The sequence below is a fragment of the Pempheris klunzingeri genome, chromosome 7 (assembly GCF_042242105.1).
Source record: "Pempheris klunzingeri isolate RE-2024b chromosome 7, fPemKlu1.hap1, whole genome shotgun sequence".
Classification (NCBI taxonomy): domain Eukaryota; kingdom Metazoa; phylum Chordata; class Actinopteri; order Acropomatiformes; family Pempheridae; genus Pempheris; species Pempheris klunzingeri.
The window spans coordinates 269776-286886 of NC_092018.1; the positions used below are offsets into that span (position 1 = coordinate 269776).

At 51.7% G+C, this 17111-nt stretch overlaps 1 protein-coding gene across 1 annotated transcript in view; it reads right to left on the reverse strand.

Moving 5' to 3' along the window:
- Positions 1-17111, reverse strand: part of adamts3 (ADAM metallopeptidase with thrombospondin type 1 motif, 3) — a 116980-nt gene that overhangs the window by 99100 nt on the left and 769 nt on the right. The window contains exons 2-5 of the mRNA XM_070833297.1: positions 11153-11216; positions 10098-10167; positions 9825-9846; positions 1904-2343 (exon numbers count right to left, since the gene is read on the reverse strand). Coding sequence (XP_070689398.1) covers positions 1904-2343; positions 9825-9846; positions 10098-10167; positions 11153-11216 — 596 coding nt within the window. The remainder of the gene's footprint in view (positions 1-1903; positions 2344-9824; positions 9847-10097; positions 10168-11152; positions 11217-17111) is intronic.

Here is a 17111-nt window from a genome sequence, read left to right on the forward strand (position 1 = left end):
CAGAGGCAGAGATGAGGCCTCTGGGGGTGACGAACATGAACACTGAGAAAGGTTTCCTGCTGATTGTGTGATCCAGTAGAATCCAGCCCCCCCCATCAGGATGCTGAACGTCTGCTTCTGATTTACATAAACTAAACTGATGAGCAGCTTTAGGTTTTAAGTTCCATGAAAATGAATCCAAACTCCCACTGATTTCTAATTAGTCAGAAACAGGCGAGCTGTGAGAAACATGTTGACAATCCTGAAATGAAAAAATGTTGATTCTTCAACAAAACATTTGTTGTCTTTGTCTTTTTGGAAGCAAAATGTCAAACGTACTGGTTTGATCTTCTGAAATGTGAACATTTGCTGGTTTTCTTAGCGGTACCAGTGAATATGTTTCAGTTTTTTGGACAAAGTGAGCAGCATCAAGATGTCGATAAGGACTTTGGGAAACTGTGATGGTATTTTTACTATGATGATTTTAGACGATGAGTCTGTAATTAAACCACGAAATCTCATAGCATCTTCAAAGTTTTTAGTCTTCTGTCATTTGGACTGATGCCACTGTCTTTATTCCTGCCTTGTTCATTTAGAAAAGTATTTCTGCATCTCACTCAGAGGTGATCAGTTTTACTTTTAGGTTTCATTATGGGAAGAGCTCTATGTTCTTTGTTGAACTCAGGCTTTTACTGCAGCAGGGGATGAAAGCTTGTCTGCTTATCAATGACGGACTGATTTCCCTTTAAGACCTTTCCTGTGTGCTGTTTGTCTGACATCATATGACGGTTGACTCAAGTTTCATGCAAAACCCCAAACAGTAGCTGTCAGCTTTCTGCCTGTGAAAGGAGCCGTTCAAAGTTTCCACAGTGAAAACATGCAGGTCGATATGACACCCAGGCTCAGTGTCGCTGTGACACCCCCACGCTGGCAGGCCCAGGCAGGCGGGCTGCGTAATGTGGACAGAATAACGTGAACGTACACAATGTGTCGTCCTTTAAGAGGTCCTGAGGGGGCTGCCGATATGCAGGAACACGTCCTCCTCCACAGCAGAGCAGCGTCAGGGCTCATGAGAAACTCTCCAAGTCACACAGATTCACCAGCAGTTCAGACACGTCATTAAAAGATGGAGGCTGGTGTCACTTTCTCTTTTCATCATAATCCAAACTTCCCCTGAAGAAACCAATGATGCGTTTCTCCCTCTGATAAGGAACGTGCAAAAGGGTCACGTGTTGCCTACATGCTGAATGCTGACATTTTTCCCACGTTCCCTTCTTATTTAACCTGCTGTTCTGATAAAATGACCAAGCCAGCACCGCACTGTCTGGATACAGACAGAACTCATCAGTAGATACCGTCACTGTTCCTTCATTAGTAATAAAAAGATAAAGAAGTGGCTGTGACTGATGGGAGCCCACAGTTTCAATCTTTGTGTTGCTTTTCAAGTGTGAAGAACCTCACGTGAAGGTCTGTGGGTTTGGCTAACCGAGTCACTGGCTGGAATGCAGACATGTTTGGTCGGTCCACTCTGAGACTTTGGCCCAGGTCATTCCCCAGTTACTGCCCAAGTGTTTTATGGGGGGTGATGGGGAGGAGGGGCCTGCAGACTTCTGTGGAGCACAAAGGGAGCTCGTGTTTTATGCTGGGAGGAGGTTGGAGGGAAAATCGCTGGGTTTGTGGGTGCAATGGAAGACCACTCAGCCGTGACAAACTTCTGTACAAAAAGCTATTCCGTGTGCACGCCTGAAGAATATCTCCAAGAACAGTGTGCTGTAAAAACGCTGACTGCTGACGTAAAAGGCTAAACTCATGAGTTACGGGCATCTTAAATCCATTCGTCGCTTGATAAGGTCATGGCACTTTAGTAATGAAAAGACAAGGCTGGGGGAGGGGGAGTATCAAGCTTAATGGCTGAGGAACTTACCAGTCCGTCACAGTTGTTAATGGCAACCGCGGCTCCGGGGACGTCTGTGATGTCACCAATAAAGGTGCAGTCTGTCTTTAGCAGCTCACGCCGGAGTATCCTCTCTGTCCAGGCGCCGGCCTCTGTCTGGTTGGCGTCTGCGCCGGCGTCGTCAGCAGCACTGACACTGTAGTTCCCGAAGCCTTGGACCTCGTCGTGCCATTCCACCATCGCGCCCGGCGCCACCAGCCTGTTGTTGGGCCGCAGACGCAGATGGAACTCCTTCCCGAAGGCGGTGATGTTGAAGAAGAGTTTCTGTTCAGGTTCAGCTGCAGAAAACACCTCCCTCTTGACGCGCTGCTTGTGAGTGGCAGAGAGCAGGTGTGACAGGTAGTGTCCGTGAGAGTCGGTGCTGAAGGGAGTGACGAGGCCGTACTCCTTCAGCCGGCTCCTCAGCTGGTCTGGAACACAACAGAACCACAGTGAGACCTTTTCTGCTCCGAGGCTACAGGAGACACAACCGTTAACACACACCACTGCATGTCTGTAAAATGAGAGCTGAGTTCAGTCCAAAGGCTCATGTGATGTGAAGAGGATTTAATGGTCCCTTTTAAGAAACTGTCACAGAGTCACAGGTCACATCCAGAACCCACAAGATTCACTTTACATTTCTATAAAACCTATGGTAATTCATTCATTCATTCGTTTTCTATCAACTGATTAATTAATAGACAAATCATTTCAGCACAAGACCTAACATCAGGCAGGGCCTGATTAGGAAAGTGAAATGACAGTAGCAGTTTGTCCTCTGTACTACAGAGACATCCATCAAGACTGAGGCCTTGTCTTTTACTTCAGCTACAACTCTGGGAGCTGTCACTACTTCAGCTACAACTCTGGGAGCCGTCACTACTTCAGCTACAACTCTGGGAGCCGTCACCTCCAGAAGTTCTCCGATGACACAGCCATCGTAGGGTGTGTGTCAGAGGGGGACGAACAGGAGCACCGGGAGGTCGTCTCCAACTTCGTCGACTGGTGTGAGCTAAACCATCTTCAGCTCAACACCAGCAAGACAAAGGAGATGGTGATTGACTTCTGCAGGAAGACATCCCAGACTGCACCGGTGAACATCCAGGGACTGGACACTGAGAGGGTGGAGACCTTCAGATACCTGGTGTTCACCTCAACAACAAACTGGACTGGTCTCACAACACAGACGTCCTGTACAAGAAGGGCCAAAGTGGTCTCCACCTGCTGAGCAGACTGAGGTCCTTTGGAGTGTGCAGGACTCTGCTCAGGACTTTTTATGACTCTGTGGTGGCGTCTGCAGTCCTCTATGCAGTGGTCTGCTGGGGAGGAGGGAGCACGGAGAGGGACAGAAAGAGACTGAACAGGCTGGTCAGGAGGGCCGCTTCTGTCCTGGACTGCTCCCTGGACTCCATAGAGGAGGTGGGTGAGAGGAGGACACTAACAAAACTCAAGTCCATCATGGACGACCCCTCTCACCCCCTGCATGAGACTGTGGGGGCCCTGAGCAGCTCCTTCAGCAGCAGGCTGAGGCCCCCACCCTGCAAGAAGGAACGCTACCGCAGGTCATTCCTCCATCAGCCATCAGACTCTATAACACCAGCATCACTGGCTGATGTTAACACACTATTTTTCCATCCATGTCATTCCTTCATTCCTTCAGTCCTTCATTCCTTCAGTCCTTCATTCCTGTCCATACCTGTACATTTCTGAACCAAAGTGTAAATATCCCATAGTGTAAAGATTTATTTCAGCACAGCCATATATTTATATTTATATTTATTTTGCTATTGCTATTTTTTCTTTTACTATTGCTTCTTTTCACTCTCCCTGTTCTATTGTTGCTGCTGGAACATGAGAATTTCCCCCTATGGGGGATCAAATAAATAAAGAAAGAAAAGTCTTTGACGCCACGATGCCATCAGATCTGACCATCCAACTACAGGCTGAAGCCTTTCAGTGAAGAAGAAGAAAACTTTTCTTTCAGAAGCTCCTGATAAGCTGTTTCTACCTTCAACATGTCCAAAGGAAATAACAACTGTTACAAAAATCCGCTTCCTCTACTGGGCAGCAATCAATATCATCTGGGCATCCTGATTCTTCCACCCTCAGGCTCTTGTTCATTGGCTAATTTGTGGCCCACTCAATTGTACAAGGAAATCTGTGGGCCTCAAAACACTCTCAGCTTAAGAGAATTTTCCACTCAGACTCTCCAAATGTGTGCAATGGCAGAAAACATTCACATACTTTGGGTTGGGTTTGGTTGGAAAACACTGGAACATGAATATGGAAACCTTGTAATTGTCTTGTAGGTTTTGACTAGAAGACTTTCAAACAGGTGTCAATGGTGAAACTCAAATTACACGTCTGAGGAAATGACACGCTTTCCAAACCACAGCGAGCACGCTCTGCACAAACAGATTGAAAGAGCCAATGTGCTGATGATAGTGATGGAATGACACTCATACAGCTGTCAGCTCCTTCACACTGAGAGCGGCACGTGTCTGCTGTTCAACATGCCGGAGCATCAAAGGCCTTTTTACGGGGAAAACACTGTTAACTTTACTCTGCAAACACCACCGACACGTGACCGCTTGTGTAACGTGTAGAGTCGAGGTAAGACCTGACAGAGTATTACATGTTATCTCGCTGTTTGCTCCTGTGACCAATCTTTAAGGGATGGAGAAGTTATAGAAGCCAAAGAGGAGTTCATTAGTGAGTATGTGAGAGTTTCACTGTGAAATCCTCAGGAGCCACTTCTTCAACTTAAAAGAAGAAACAAAAAACTGACTTCCAAATGCTCTGCTCTGCCACTTTATTATCTTTTCTCTCATCATTTAAGTAAGAATCTTTAAGCATTTCATGAAATCAAACCCCAGTATTTATGGTAGGCATTTCTTCTGAGTGCACCTATATTTACTTACTATGTCTCTATCTCAGAAGTTTTCTTGGAAGTGACAGTCCACCATTCCCACACTGCATTCAGATCACCTCCCTGAGCATGAGGGATGATCACTGATAACAGCTGAACGTCATATCACTTCCTACAGCTGCTGCTCAGCATCAAAAGCATTCAACTGACAAAACACAGGGAGGCTTTTATTATGAAACAGAAACAGGAAACACGTTTATGTCACTGTGGTGAGTGCAGACCATGATCGCACATCTACACAACAAACCAACGTATAAGGAGGAGGTCCAGGAGGCTGGGCAGCTCCAGCAGCTGTGTTTGCATCTGTGCTGCTGGTTTCCAGTGTGGTCTGGTTTGTAGTTTTGGCTCTGCCACCAGGCCTTGTGACCTGGTCACATGACCCCCGGCGTACTCCACGCTCTTCATGGAGTACGTTAGAACAACTGAACCGAGCTACGAGTACTGAACCATGGATTGGAATTAGGGCTGTCGCACTATCCACAAAACTGCAATACCACACTAATGACAAGCCAGCCGCAGAGGATGGCAACAACCGCCACAACCGCGATGTTCAAGTTTCTTTCCAAATGTACCGGACTGGGAACGAGACACGCTGACCGGCCAGCCCCGGAGGCAGCTGCAGCCAGCAAGGACTTGAGGTGAATAGTAGAAACACGGCGAGGAGAGCCGGACACACCACAGCGCCAAAGTGGAAGCCCCAGTGACAGTAACATCACGGGTGAGGAGCTCCAACAAAAGGCCTGTCTGTTTAAAACTGTGGCATCTGCATCATTAAAATGCAACCACGTTTTAGCAGAAGGCTTAGTTCCCTCTGCTAAAAAGATACTCAGTGCATAGGGCTTTTATTGTGAAAGGTAAGAACAGATGGCTGGCTTTGTCAAGGCTCAGGAGAGTAATAAAGTTTACCGTCTTGGTTCAAACCACCGAGGCTCTGAGTTATTGTCCTGATGATACAGTTACACCCAACAGCAGCCCATCAACAAGGCTTATTTCTATAGCACCAAAATAACAGAGCCTATCACACTGCTGAGCCGCCTGAACCACCACAGGGGGAATTCCTTCTCCGTGACGGCTCTACAGACAGAACAAGCTCCTGAGGAGTGAAATCTGTCTTAAGCAGAAACAGAAACCGTTCTTCAGACGTTCTGCACACGGACAGATGACTTACAGACTACCTGTTTGGTTATTCTATTACTATCACTCTGCGTGTCGGCACAGACAAGAGTCTATTCAAAGGGACGCCGTCACGGTGACGGGGAAAGGCCCTGAGTCTGACCCTGCGGAGCGGCAGTCCAAAGGGAAGACTTAGCAAATGGATTTGGTTTGGTGAAAATGTTCCCAATAAAAAGCTGCATGTTCACGTTTGTCATCACTTCACAGCAAACGGCCTGCAGACCAGCAGACCTACAGACCTACAGACCAGCAGACCTACAGACCTACAGACCAGCAGACCTACAGACCAGCAGACCAGCAGACCAGCAGACCAGCAGACCTACAGACCAGCAGACCAGCAGACCTACAGACCAGCAGACCAGCAGACCTGCAGACCAGCAGACCAGCAGACCTACAGACCTACAGACCTGCAGACCAGCAGACCTGCAGACCTGCAGACCAGCAGACCTACAGACCAGCAGACCTGCAGACCAGCAGACCAGCAGACCTGCAGACCAGCAGACCAGCAGACCTACAGACCAGCAGACCTGCAGACCAGCAGACCTACAGACCAGCAGACCTGCAGACCAGCAGACCAGCAGACCTACAGACCTACAGACCTACAGACCAGCAGACCTGCAGACCTACAGACCAGCAGACCAGCAGACCTACAGACCAGCAGACCAGCAGACCTACAGACCTACAGACCTGCAGACCAGCAGACCTGCAGACCTGCAGACCAGCAGACCTACAGACCAGCAGACCAGCAGACCAGCAGACCTACAGACCTGCAGACCTGCAGACCAGCAGACCTACAGACCTACAGACCAGCAAACCTGCAGACCAGCAGACCTACAGACCAGCAGACCTGCAGACCTACAGACCAGCAGACCTGCAGACCTACAGACCAGCAGACCTACAGACCAGCAGACCTACAGACCTGCAGACCAGCAGACCAGCAGACCAGCAGACCTACAGACCAGCAGACCAGCAGACCTACAGACCAGCAGACCAGCAGACCTGCAGACCAGCAGACCAGCAGACCTACAGACCTACAGACCTGCAGACCAGCAGACCTGCAGACCTGCAGACCAGCAGACCTACAGACCAGCAGACCTGCAGACCAGCAGACCAGCAGACCTGCAGACCAGCAGACCAGCAGACCTACAGACCAGCAGACCTGCAGACCAGCAGACCTACAGACCAGCAGACCTGCAGACCAGCAGACCAGCAGACCTACAGACCTACAGACCTACAGACCAGCAGACCTGCAGACCTACAGACCAGCAGACCAGCAGACCTACAGACCAGCAGACCAGCAGACCTACAGACCTACAGACCTGCAGACCAGCAGACCTGCAGACCTGCAGACCAGCAGACCTACAGACCAGCAGACCAGCAGACCAGCAGACCTACAGACCTGCAGACCTGCAGACCAGCAGACCTACAGACCTACAGACCAGCAAACCTGCAGACCAGCAGACCTACAGACCAGCAGACCTGCAGACCTACAGACCAGCAGACCTGCAGACCTACAGACCAGCAGACCTACAGACCAGCAGACCTACAGACCTGCAGACCAGCAGACCTGCAGACCTTCAGACCAGCAGACCTACAGACCAGCAGACCTACAGACCTACAGACCTGCAGACCTGCAGACCAGCAGACCTGCAGACCAGCAGACCTACAGACCTGCAGACCTGCAGACCTGCAGACCAGCAGACCTACAGACCTGCAGACCAGCAGACCAGCAGACCTACAGACCAGCAGACCTACAGACCAGCAGACCTACAGACCAGCAGACCTGCAGACCTGCAGACCTACAGACCTTCAGACCAGCAGACCTACAGACCAGCAGACCAGCAGACCTACAGACCTGCAGACCTACAGACCAGCAGACCTGCAGACCAGCAGACCTACAGACCTGCAGACCAGCAGACCAGCAGACCTACAGACCTGCAGACCAGCAGACCAGCAGACCTACAGACCTACAGACCAGCAGACCTACAGACCAGCGGACCTGCAGATCTGCTGGTCTGTAGGTCTGCAGACCTGCAGACTAGCAGACCAGCAGACCTACAGACCTGCAGACCAGCAGACCAGCAGACCTACAGACCTACAGACCAGCAGACCTACAGACCTGCAGACCAGCAGACCAGCAGACCAGCGGACCTGCAGACCTGCGGACCTACAGACCAGCAGACCTACAGACCAGCAGACCTACAGACCAGCAGACCTGCAGACCTACAGACCTACAGACCTGCAGACCAGCAGACCTGCAGACCTGCAGACCTGCAGACCTACAGACCAGCAGACCAGCAGACCTGCAGACCAGCAGACCTACAGACCAGCAGACCGCAGACCTACAGACCTACAGACCTACAGACCAGCAGACCAGCAGACCTACAGACCTACAGACCAGCAGCATGTGTTTGCTCAGCTGTCCACAGAAAGATGGAAAATAAAGCCAGGAAGTCACAAACACAGGCTGGTTTAAAGGGTTAATGTTTCTGAAGGAGGCTGAAACAGCAGCAAAGGGGGGAACCTTCCTCATGCACGATGAAGACCTGGTGCTTCAACCTGGTGCTTCAAAGACCTGACGAGTCCCTGATGAGGAAGACTGCGCCTTCATCAGGCGTCCCACTCGACCGTAACCCTCATCGTGACCAAGCAGCTGAGTGAGGAACTAAAGACGAGGGGTCCGAGCGCTGTCACGCCCCGGCACACCTGGTCCTCCTGAAGCAGGACGGACCAGGTGGGACGGACCAGGCGGGACACACCAGGTGGGACACACCAGGTGGGACTCCCCCACACACTCCCACACTCCCCCACACTCCCATACCCCCCCACACACTCCCCCACACTCCCACACCCCCCACACACTCTCCCACACTCCCCCACCCCCCCCACACACTCCTCCACACTCCCACACTCCCCCACACCCCCCACACTCCCCCACACACTCTCACACTCCCCCACACTCCCCTACACACCCCCACACCCCCCCACTTCAGAGAAGTGGTGCCCACTGATGCTCCACCTCAGCCTGAAACAAAGTCTGGATCAAACTAACGCCGTCTAATCTGTCACAGCTCAGCACACCTGGCCAATCACCACGCAGCGTGGGCGGGACTGACCCACGCTGCGTCCTCACCTGAAAGGTGTTTCAGACTCTGAGAGTCAATCTGACAAACACTTTGTGTGAAGGGCCCTCAGGCCCTCGGATCCCCGTTCAGAAGAATCAGGAACATCTGAGCTGGAGCACAGGCTCCCTGGCTGGACTGGGGGGTCAGTCAGACACATGGATGATGACAGAAGGTGTCATAGAGGAGCTGCCGGTCCATCTTCAGCCAGACGTCCCTCCTGCATGGGGAGCAGGACGTGTCGGTCAGAGGGGTCGGGGGTGAAACCTGAAGGCAGACCGCATCAAACGGGGGACTGAGGGCTTTCCAGGCTGCTGGCGGCCGTGGTGGTGCCACGAGGGCCCGGGGGTGTTCACTAGATAACGGCGGCTGTAAAAGGATCCTACGTGGACGCTGCTGCAGCTCACTTGTTTCTTAACCTCAGAATGGAGAACAGATGTGGAGGATTCAGACGAGGAATTTTCTTTCCTGTATAACAAAGCCCTTGAAGCAGTGCACTAGTGTAATATCACAGAGTGTGTGTGTGTGTGTGTGTGTGTGGAGGGGGTTATTACAGAGTCTCTCTCCCCTCCCACTTTGATCTTCAGGGTTTCTCTCCTGAGGTTCTTTCAGTGTTTGAGGAAACTCTGTTCTACTTTGTGGCAGCTTCCTTTGGAGTGAAGAAGAAGAAGAAATAAACAGGACTCACCCTCTTTATCTGCCTCAGCAGCCTGCGGGAGGAAACACAAGCTCGTTAAAAGCCAGAAGGAAGTCACAAGTGTGAGATGTCCAGCAGCTCGGCAGCCTTTAAAACGGGAACAGAAATGCCTCTATTTCACCGATGAGTTATGCAACAGGCTGCGGGCTTCAGCGCGTCCACAGAGGAGCCAGTGTGCGCACACACTCACACCCCCGGACTCACCGCGCTGCTGCCGCGGCCCAGCGGGGCTGCGCAGCGGCTTCGGCCGTCACAGACACTCACCTTCCCGGCTGGAGTCACGACTAAAGCCACGAGAAGCACCGCGAGGGACAGGACGGCCATCACGACTCCTCTGGTCCCCCCACGGCAGACCCACAGACACGGCGCGGCGCGCGGAGCGGCTCAGACCCGGAGGAGGCTCGGGGTCAGTCCGGGTTCGGCTCAGGCTCAGTCCGGGTTCGGCTCAGGCTCAGTCCGGGTTCGGCTCAGGCTCAGTCCGGGCGCATGAAAGCAGGAGTGAAGCGAGTTGCGACACTTTGTCACTGAGTTTGTGTCGCGGGGGAAGTTTGGCCTCTCAGTCCCAGGACATCCCCTCCCTCCGCGCGCCGGACGCTCACACTGGCTGCCTGTGTGGAGCTCGTGAACCTGGCTCTCCTGGACCAGCCCTGCTGACGTCACTCTGCCTCCTTCCTCCAGGCCTGAGCACATGGAGGGACCTGGGGAGGAGGAGGGAGGAGGGAGGGAGGAGAGGAGGAGGAGGAAGGGAGGAGAGGAGGAGCAGGAGGAAGGAAAGGGAGGAAGGAGGGAGGAGAGGAGGAGGAGGAAGGGAGGAGAGGAGGAAGGAGGAGGGAGGAGAGAGGAGAGGAGGAAGAGGAAGGGAGGAGAGGAGGAGGAAGGAGGAGGAGGGAGGGAGGACAGGAGGAGGAGGAAGGGAGGAGAGGAGGAGGAAGGAGGGGGAGGAGGAGGAGCAGGAGGAAGGAGAGGGAGGAGGGAGGGAGGAGAGGAGGAGGAGGGAGGACAGGAGGAGGAAGGAGGAGAGGAGGAGGAAGGAGGAGAGGAGGAGGAAGGAGGAGGGAGGGAGGACAGGAGGAGGAGGGAGGAGAGGAGGAGGAGGGAGGGAGGGAGAACAGGAGGAGGAGGAAGGGAGGAGAGGAGGAGGGAGGAGAGGAGAGGAGGAGGGAGGGAGGACAGGAGGAGGGAGGGAGGACAGGAGGAGGGAGGGAGGAGAGGATGACGAGGAAGGAGGAGGAGGGAGGGAGGACAGGAGGAGGAGAGGAGGAGGGAGGGAGGAGGAGGTGCTGCAGGGGGAGCAGTCATTCCCTCCCCCCCCCACCCACCTCATGATCTCTGAACTCTTCGACTCAGTCAGAACACTGCTGCAGCTGTAAGGGATCCACACTGCTGGGACAGGAGACAAGAGACGGGAGACAAGAGACAGGAGACAGGAGACGGGAGACAAGAGACAAGACGGGAGACAGGAGACAAGACGGGAGACAAGAGGCGGGAGACAAGAGACAATTCAATTCAATTCAATTCAATTTTATTTGTATAGCCCAATATCACAACAGAGTGTCTCATAGTGCTTTACAAAGTTCACTGAAATAAACAAGTGTAAGCGAGCAAACAATCTAATAAAGAGTCCAGCAGTCGATGAGGCCAGTGGATCAGTCCGAGGCATCACCTGCCCTTTATGACCCTCCTTCTTCGACAAGACGGGAGACAAGAGACAAGACAGTAGACAGGAGACGGGAGACAAGAGACAAGAGACGGGAGACAGGTGACAAGACGGGAGACAGGAGACAAGAGACAAGACGGGAGACAAGAGACAACAGACAAGACGGGAGACAAGAGACGGGAGACAAGAGGCAGGAGACAAGAGACAGGAGACAAGAGACAAGACAGGAGACAAGAGACAAGACAGGAGACAAGAGATGGGAGACAAGAGGCGGGAGACAGGAGACGGGAGACAAGAGGCGGGATAAAAGAGGCGGGAGACGGGAGACAGGAGACGGGAGACGGGAGACAAAAAACGGGAGACAAGAGACGGGAGACAAGAGACAAGACAGGAGACGGGAGACAAGAGACAAGACGGGAGACAGGAGACAAGAGACGGGAGACAAGAGACAGGAGACAAGAGACAGGAGACAAAAGACGGGAGACAAGAGACAAGACAGGAGACAAGAGACGGGAGACAAGAGACGGGAGACAAGAGACAAGACAGGAGACAAGAGACGGGAGACAAGAGGCGGGAGACAGGAGACAAGAGACGGGAGACGAGAGACAAGAGACAAGAGACAGGAGACAAAAGACGGGAGACAAGAGACAAGACAGGAGACAAGAGACGGGAGACAAGAGACAAGACAGGAGACGGGAGACAAGAGGCGGGAGACAGGAGACAAGAGACGGGAGACGAGAGACAAGACAGGAGATGGGAGACGGGAGACAAGAGACGAGACGGGAGACAAGAGGCGGGAGACGGGAGACAAGAGACAGGAGACAAGAGACAAGACAGGAGACAAGAGACGGGAGACAAGAGACAAGACAGGAGACAAGAGGCGGGAGACGGGAGACAAGAGATAGGAGACAAGAGACGGGAGAAAAGAGACGGGAGACAAGAGACGGGAGACAAGAGACGGGAGACAGTAGACAGGAGACGGGAGACAAGAGACAAGACGGGAGACAGGAGACAAGAGACAGGAGACAAGAGACAAGACAGGAGACAAGAGACGGGAGACAAGAGGCAGGAGACAAGAGACAGGAGACAAGAGACAAGACAGGAGACAAGACAGGAGACAAGAGACGGGAGACAAGAGGCGGGAGACAGGAGACAAGAGATGGGAGACAAGAGACGGGATAAAAGAGGCGGGAGACGGGAGACAGGAGACGGGAGACAGGAGACAAGAGACGGGAGACAAAAAACGGGAGACAAGAGACGGGAGACAAGAGACAAGACGGGAGACAAGAGACAGGAGACAAAAGACGGGAGACAAGAGACAAGACAGGAGACAAGAGACGGGAGACAAGAGACGGGAGACAAGAGGCGGGAGACAGGAGACAAGAGACGGGAGACAAGAGACAGGAGACAAGAGACGGGATAAAAGAGGCGGGAGACGGGAGACAGGAGACGGGAGACAAAAGACGGGAGACAGGAGACGGGAGACAAGAGACAAGACAGGAGACAAGAGACGGGAGACAAAAGACGGGAGACAAGAGACAGGAGACAAGACACAAGAGACAAGACGGGAGACAAGAGACAGGAGACAAGAGACAAGACAGGAGATGGGAGACGGGAGACAAGAGACAAGACGGGAGACAAGAGACGGGAGACAAGAGACGGGAGACAAGAGGCGGGAGACAAAAAACGGGAGACAAGAGACGGGAGACAATAGACAAGACAGGAGACAAGAGACGGGAGACAAGAGACGGGAGACAAGAGACGGGAGACAAGAGACAAGAGACTGGAGACAAGAGACAAGAGACTGGAGACAAGAGTCTCTAGGTTTCCCTGTGTGTGTGTGTGTGTGTGTACCTGTGTGTGTACCTGTGTGTGTACCTGTGTGTGTGTGTGTGTGTGCGTGTGAGAACCTGTGTGTGTGTGTGTGTGTGTACCTGTGTGTGTACCTGTGTGTGTGTGTGTGTGTGTGTGTGTGTGTGTGTGTACCTGTGTGTGTACCTGTGTGTGTACCTGTGTGTGTGTGTGTGTACCTGTGTGTGTACCTGTGTGTGTGTGTGTGTACCTGTGTGTGTACCTGTGTGTGTACCTGTGTGTGTGTGTGTGTACCTGTGTGTGTGTGTGTGTACCTGTGTGTGTGTGTGTGTGTACCTGTGTGTGTACCTGTGTGTGTACCTGTGTGTGTGTGTGTGTACCTGTGTGTGTGTGTGTGTACCTGTGTGTGTGTGTGTGTGTGTGTGTGTGTGTACCTGTGTGTGTACCTGTGTGTGTGTGTGTGTGTGTGTGTGTGTGTACCTGTGTGTGTACCTGTGTGTGTGTGTGTGTGTGTGTGTGTGTGTGTGTACCTGTGTGTGTACCTGTGTGTGTACCTGTGTGTGTGTGTGTGTACCTGTGTGTGTGTGTGTGTGTGTGTGTGTACCTGTGTGTGTGTGTGTGTGTGTGTGTGTGTGTGTGTGTGTGTGTACCTGTGTGTGTGTGTGTGTGAGTACCTGTGTGTGTGTGTGTGTGTGTGTGTGTGTGTGTGTGTGTAAACAGCCCAGAACGATATTTGTGGGTGCTGTGTTTCACGGTGGGGGGGTGTAAGGCTTTGGCTACATCACACCTGGAGGTCATGTGACCATCCATCAGTGTTCTTACTGGGCAGGAGGACGGGCTGAGGTCGGTGTGGCTTCTCCTCAGTGAGGACATGAGGCCGTCCTCTCACTCCGCTGGGGAACTCATTAAATGTGCTGATAAGATAGAGGGGAAATAACAGCCCCCCCCGCCACCGCCGTTGTTTGGTCGTGGCTGAGATTGAGTCTCAGCCCTGTCGCGGTGGGACTGGAGGTGAGCTGCCTGCAGATAAGGAAGACTCATTAAGGAGAGGAGAGGCAGTGAGGAAGGTGAGGGGAGTCAGGTGGGGGCAGGGGGGCCATAAATGAATGTGCAGACAGAGACAGAAAGGATGAAGGAATAAGGAAGAGAGGACGGCAGCTGGAAGGGAGGGAGGTTAGTTTATCATCTTCCTGTTTGAGCCTGATCTGCCTTCATCTGGGCTCCAGTCCAACATGATAAGCTGACAGCAGGCACCACCACAGGTGTGCCGACCACTTTGACCACCTGTCTGTCTCACTCCTCTCAATCAATCAATCAGTCGATCAATCAATCAGTCAGTGTTTCTCTCTCCAGCTCCAGTTCATAGCAGTGTTCTCTCAGACTGTTTCCATAAAGAGCAGCTCAGAACAAACTCTTTCATTCAGAGACCAAAGATTCAGGAATTCAACAGGAAGGATTCAAGAGAGGAGCCCAGTGCATCATGGGAGTCCCCCGGCAGTCTGAGCCTATAGCAGCATAACTAGGGGCTGGTCCAAGACCTGATCCAGTCCTGAACTATAGGCTTTATCACTAAGGAAGGTTTTTAGTCCACTCTGAAATGTAGAGAGGGTGTCTGCCCCCCAAACCCAGACTGGAAGGAGGTTCCACAGGAGAGGAGCCTGATAGCTGAAAGCTCTGGCTCCATCACTACTTTAGAGGACTTTAGGAACCACCAGTAGGCCTGCAGTCTGGGAGCACAGTGCTCTAGTGGGGTAGTACGGTACTATGAGCTCTTTAAGAGATGATGGAGCCTGAACATTAAGAGCTTTGGAGGTGAGGAGAAGGATTTTAAACTCTATTCTAGATTTGACTGGAAGCCAGTGAAGAGAAGCCAGTACAGGAGAAAGATGGTCTCTTCTCTTAGTTCTGGTCAGAACAGGAGCAGCAGCGTTCTGGACCAGCTGGAGAGTCTTTAAGGACTTATTGGGGCAGCCTGATAATAAGGAACAGAAATAATCCAACCTGGAAGTGACTAATGTGTGGACTAGTGTTTCTGCATCATCTCCAGACAGGATGGACCTGGTCTTAACAACATTAGTAGATGGAAAAAGGCAGTTCTAGAAATCTGTTTAATGTGGGAGTTAAAGGACAAATCCTGATCAATAAGACTCCCAGATTCCTCCCAGTGGAGCTGGAGGCCACAGTGATGCCATCCAGAGCAATTATGTTGGTAGAAAATGTGTCTCTGAGGTGTCTGGGGCCGAGCAGAATAACTTCAGTTTAGTCTGAGTTTAGCAGCAGAAAGTTGATGCTCATCCAGGACTTTATGTCCTTAAGGCAGACTTGGAGTTTAGCCAACTGATTGGGTTCATCTGGCTTTATTGATAAATATAATTGTGTATCATCTGCATAACAGTGGAAATTAATGGAGTGCTTCCTGATAATATTACCCAGAGGAAGCATATATAAGATAAAGAGTATTGGTCCAAGCACTGAACCTTGAGGATGAACCCTCAGCAGGAGGTCTGATCGGTGTCGTTCTGCCCAGAGAGAGGAACCCCTGACCCGCCAGGGGAACGGCTAACCTCATTACAAGATGTAGGTATGTGCTTTGAAAGTCGGTCTGACTAAAGCGACAATGGTGGTTGTGCTGGAGCAAAGTTGACCCCCTCCCGCATTATAAAAGAGGGCGAGCGGGCCGTTTCAGAAGGCATCTGGATTGTTTTCTTTTCTCTCTTTCACGCTTTGTCCTGAGACACAAAACCACTCTCACACAATGACTCGTGACGTCTGACAGCCAAGTTATGCACAGTCACAATGTGCACGTAGGTGGGGAGCCCAGCAGATGCCCCCATGGGGTCAGCGCTGCTTTTTGTCCCCCAGTGTCCCACAACAGGGGGAAGGTGGGGCAATAAAGTCCTCTGAGCTAAAGGAGACATTCCAGCAGAGGCAGGGGGGGGGGGGCTGGGATCCGAGCGCATCATTTAAAACGTGGTTGTCATATTCTGAATGGGACCCCCCCACTTCAAGACCATTTACTTGTTTGCTGCTTTGTTTTCTGGTCGGGAAGCGTGAGCTGCTAGTAGCTGTGTTTGGAGCAGGAGAACGAGCTAAAGTGGGGCGAGGGAAGTGACTTCATGTGGACATCTAGACTCCGAGTCAGAGGTAGAAGAGAAGAAGAACGATGAATCTACAATCAGATCTTCACTCCGTTTGAGTGCTGATTAGTGACTTTATGTCATCGCTATGGTTACTGTTACTATAGTATGTTCTTAAAGTTCAAAGCCAGGAAAGAAATCTGAACATCCACATCAGGTAGAGATCTATGGAAGCCTGTAGGGGTCCACATTGTGTGGGCGTCCTGCGACCATGTTAAAGAAAAATGGAGAGCAGTTTGACATTCATTGTTTAAGTCGGCCCCCGCTGTACACTGGACGATATCCATGCTCGTTCAGTGTAGAAAATTAAACTATAATATCCACAGTGGAACCTGATTTTACATGGAGGTCGTGTTTAAGTCCTAATTAAAAGAAGGAACTGTTTACATGTTTGAATAACCGGATGCAATAATATATCATTTCCTGTCTAATGCTATATTATATGTGATGAAAGAAGAGACCATCTTTCTCCTGTACTGGCTTCTCTTCACTGGCTTCCAGTCAAATCTAGAATAGAGTTTAAAATCCTTCTCCTCACCTCCAAAGCTCTTAATGTTCAGGCTCCATCATATCTTAAAGAGCTCATAGTACCGTACTACCCCACTAGAGCACTGTGCTCCCAGACTGCAGGTCTACTGGTGGTTCCTAAAGTCCTCTAAAGTAGTGATGGAG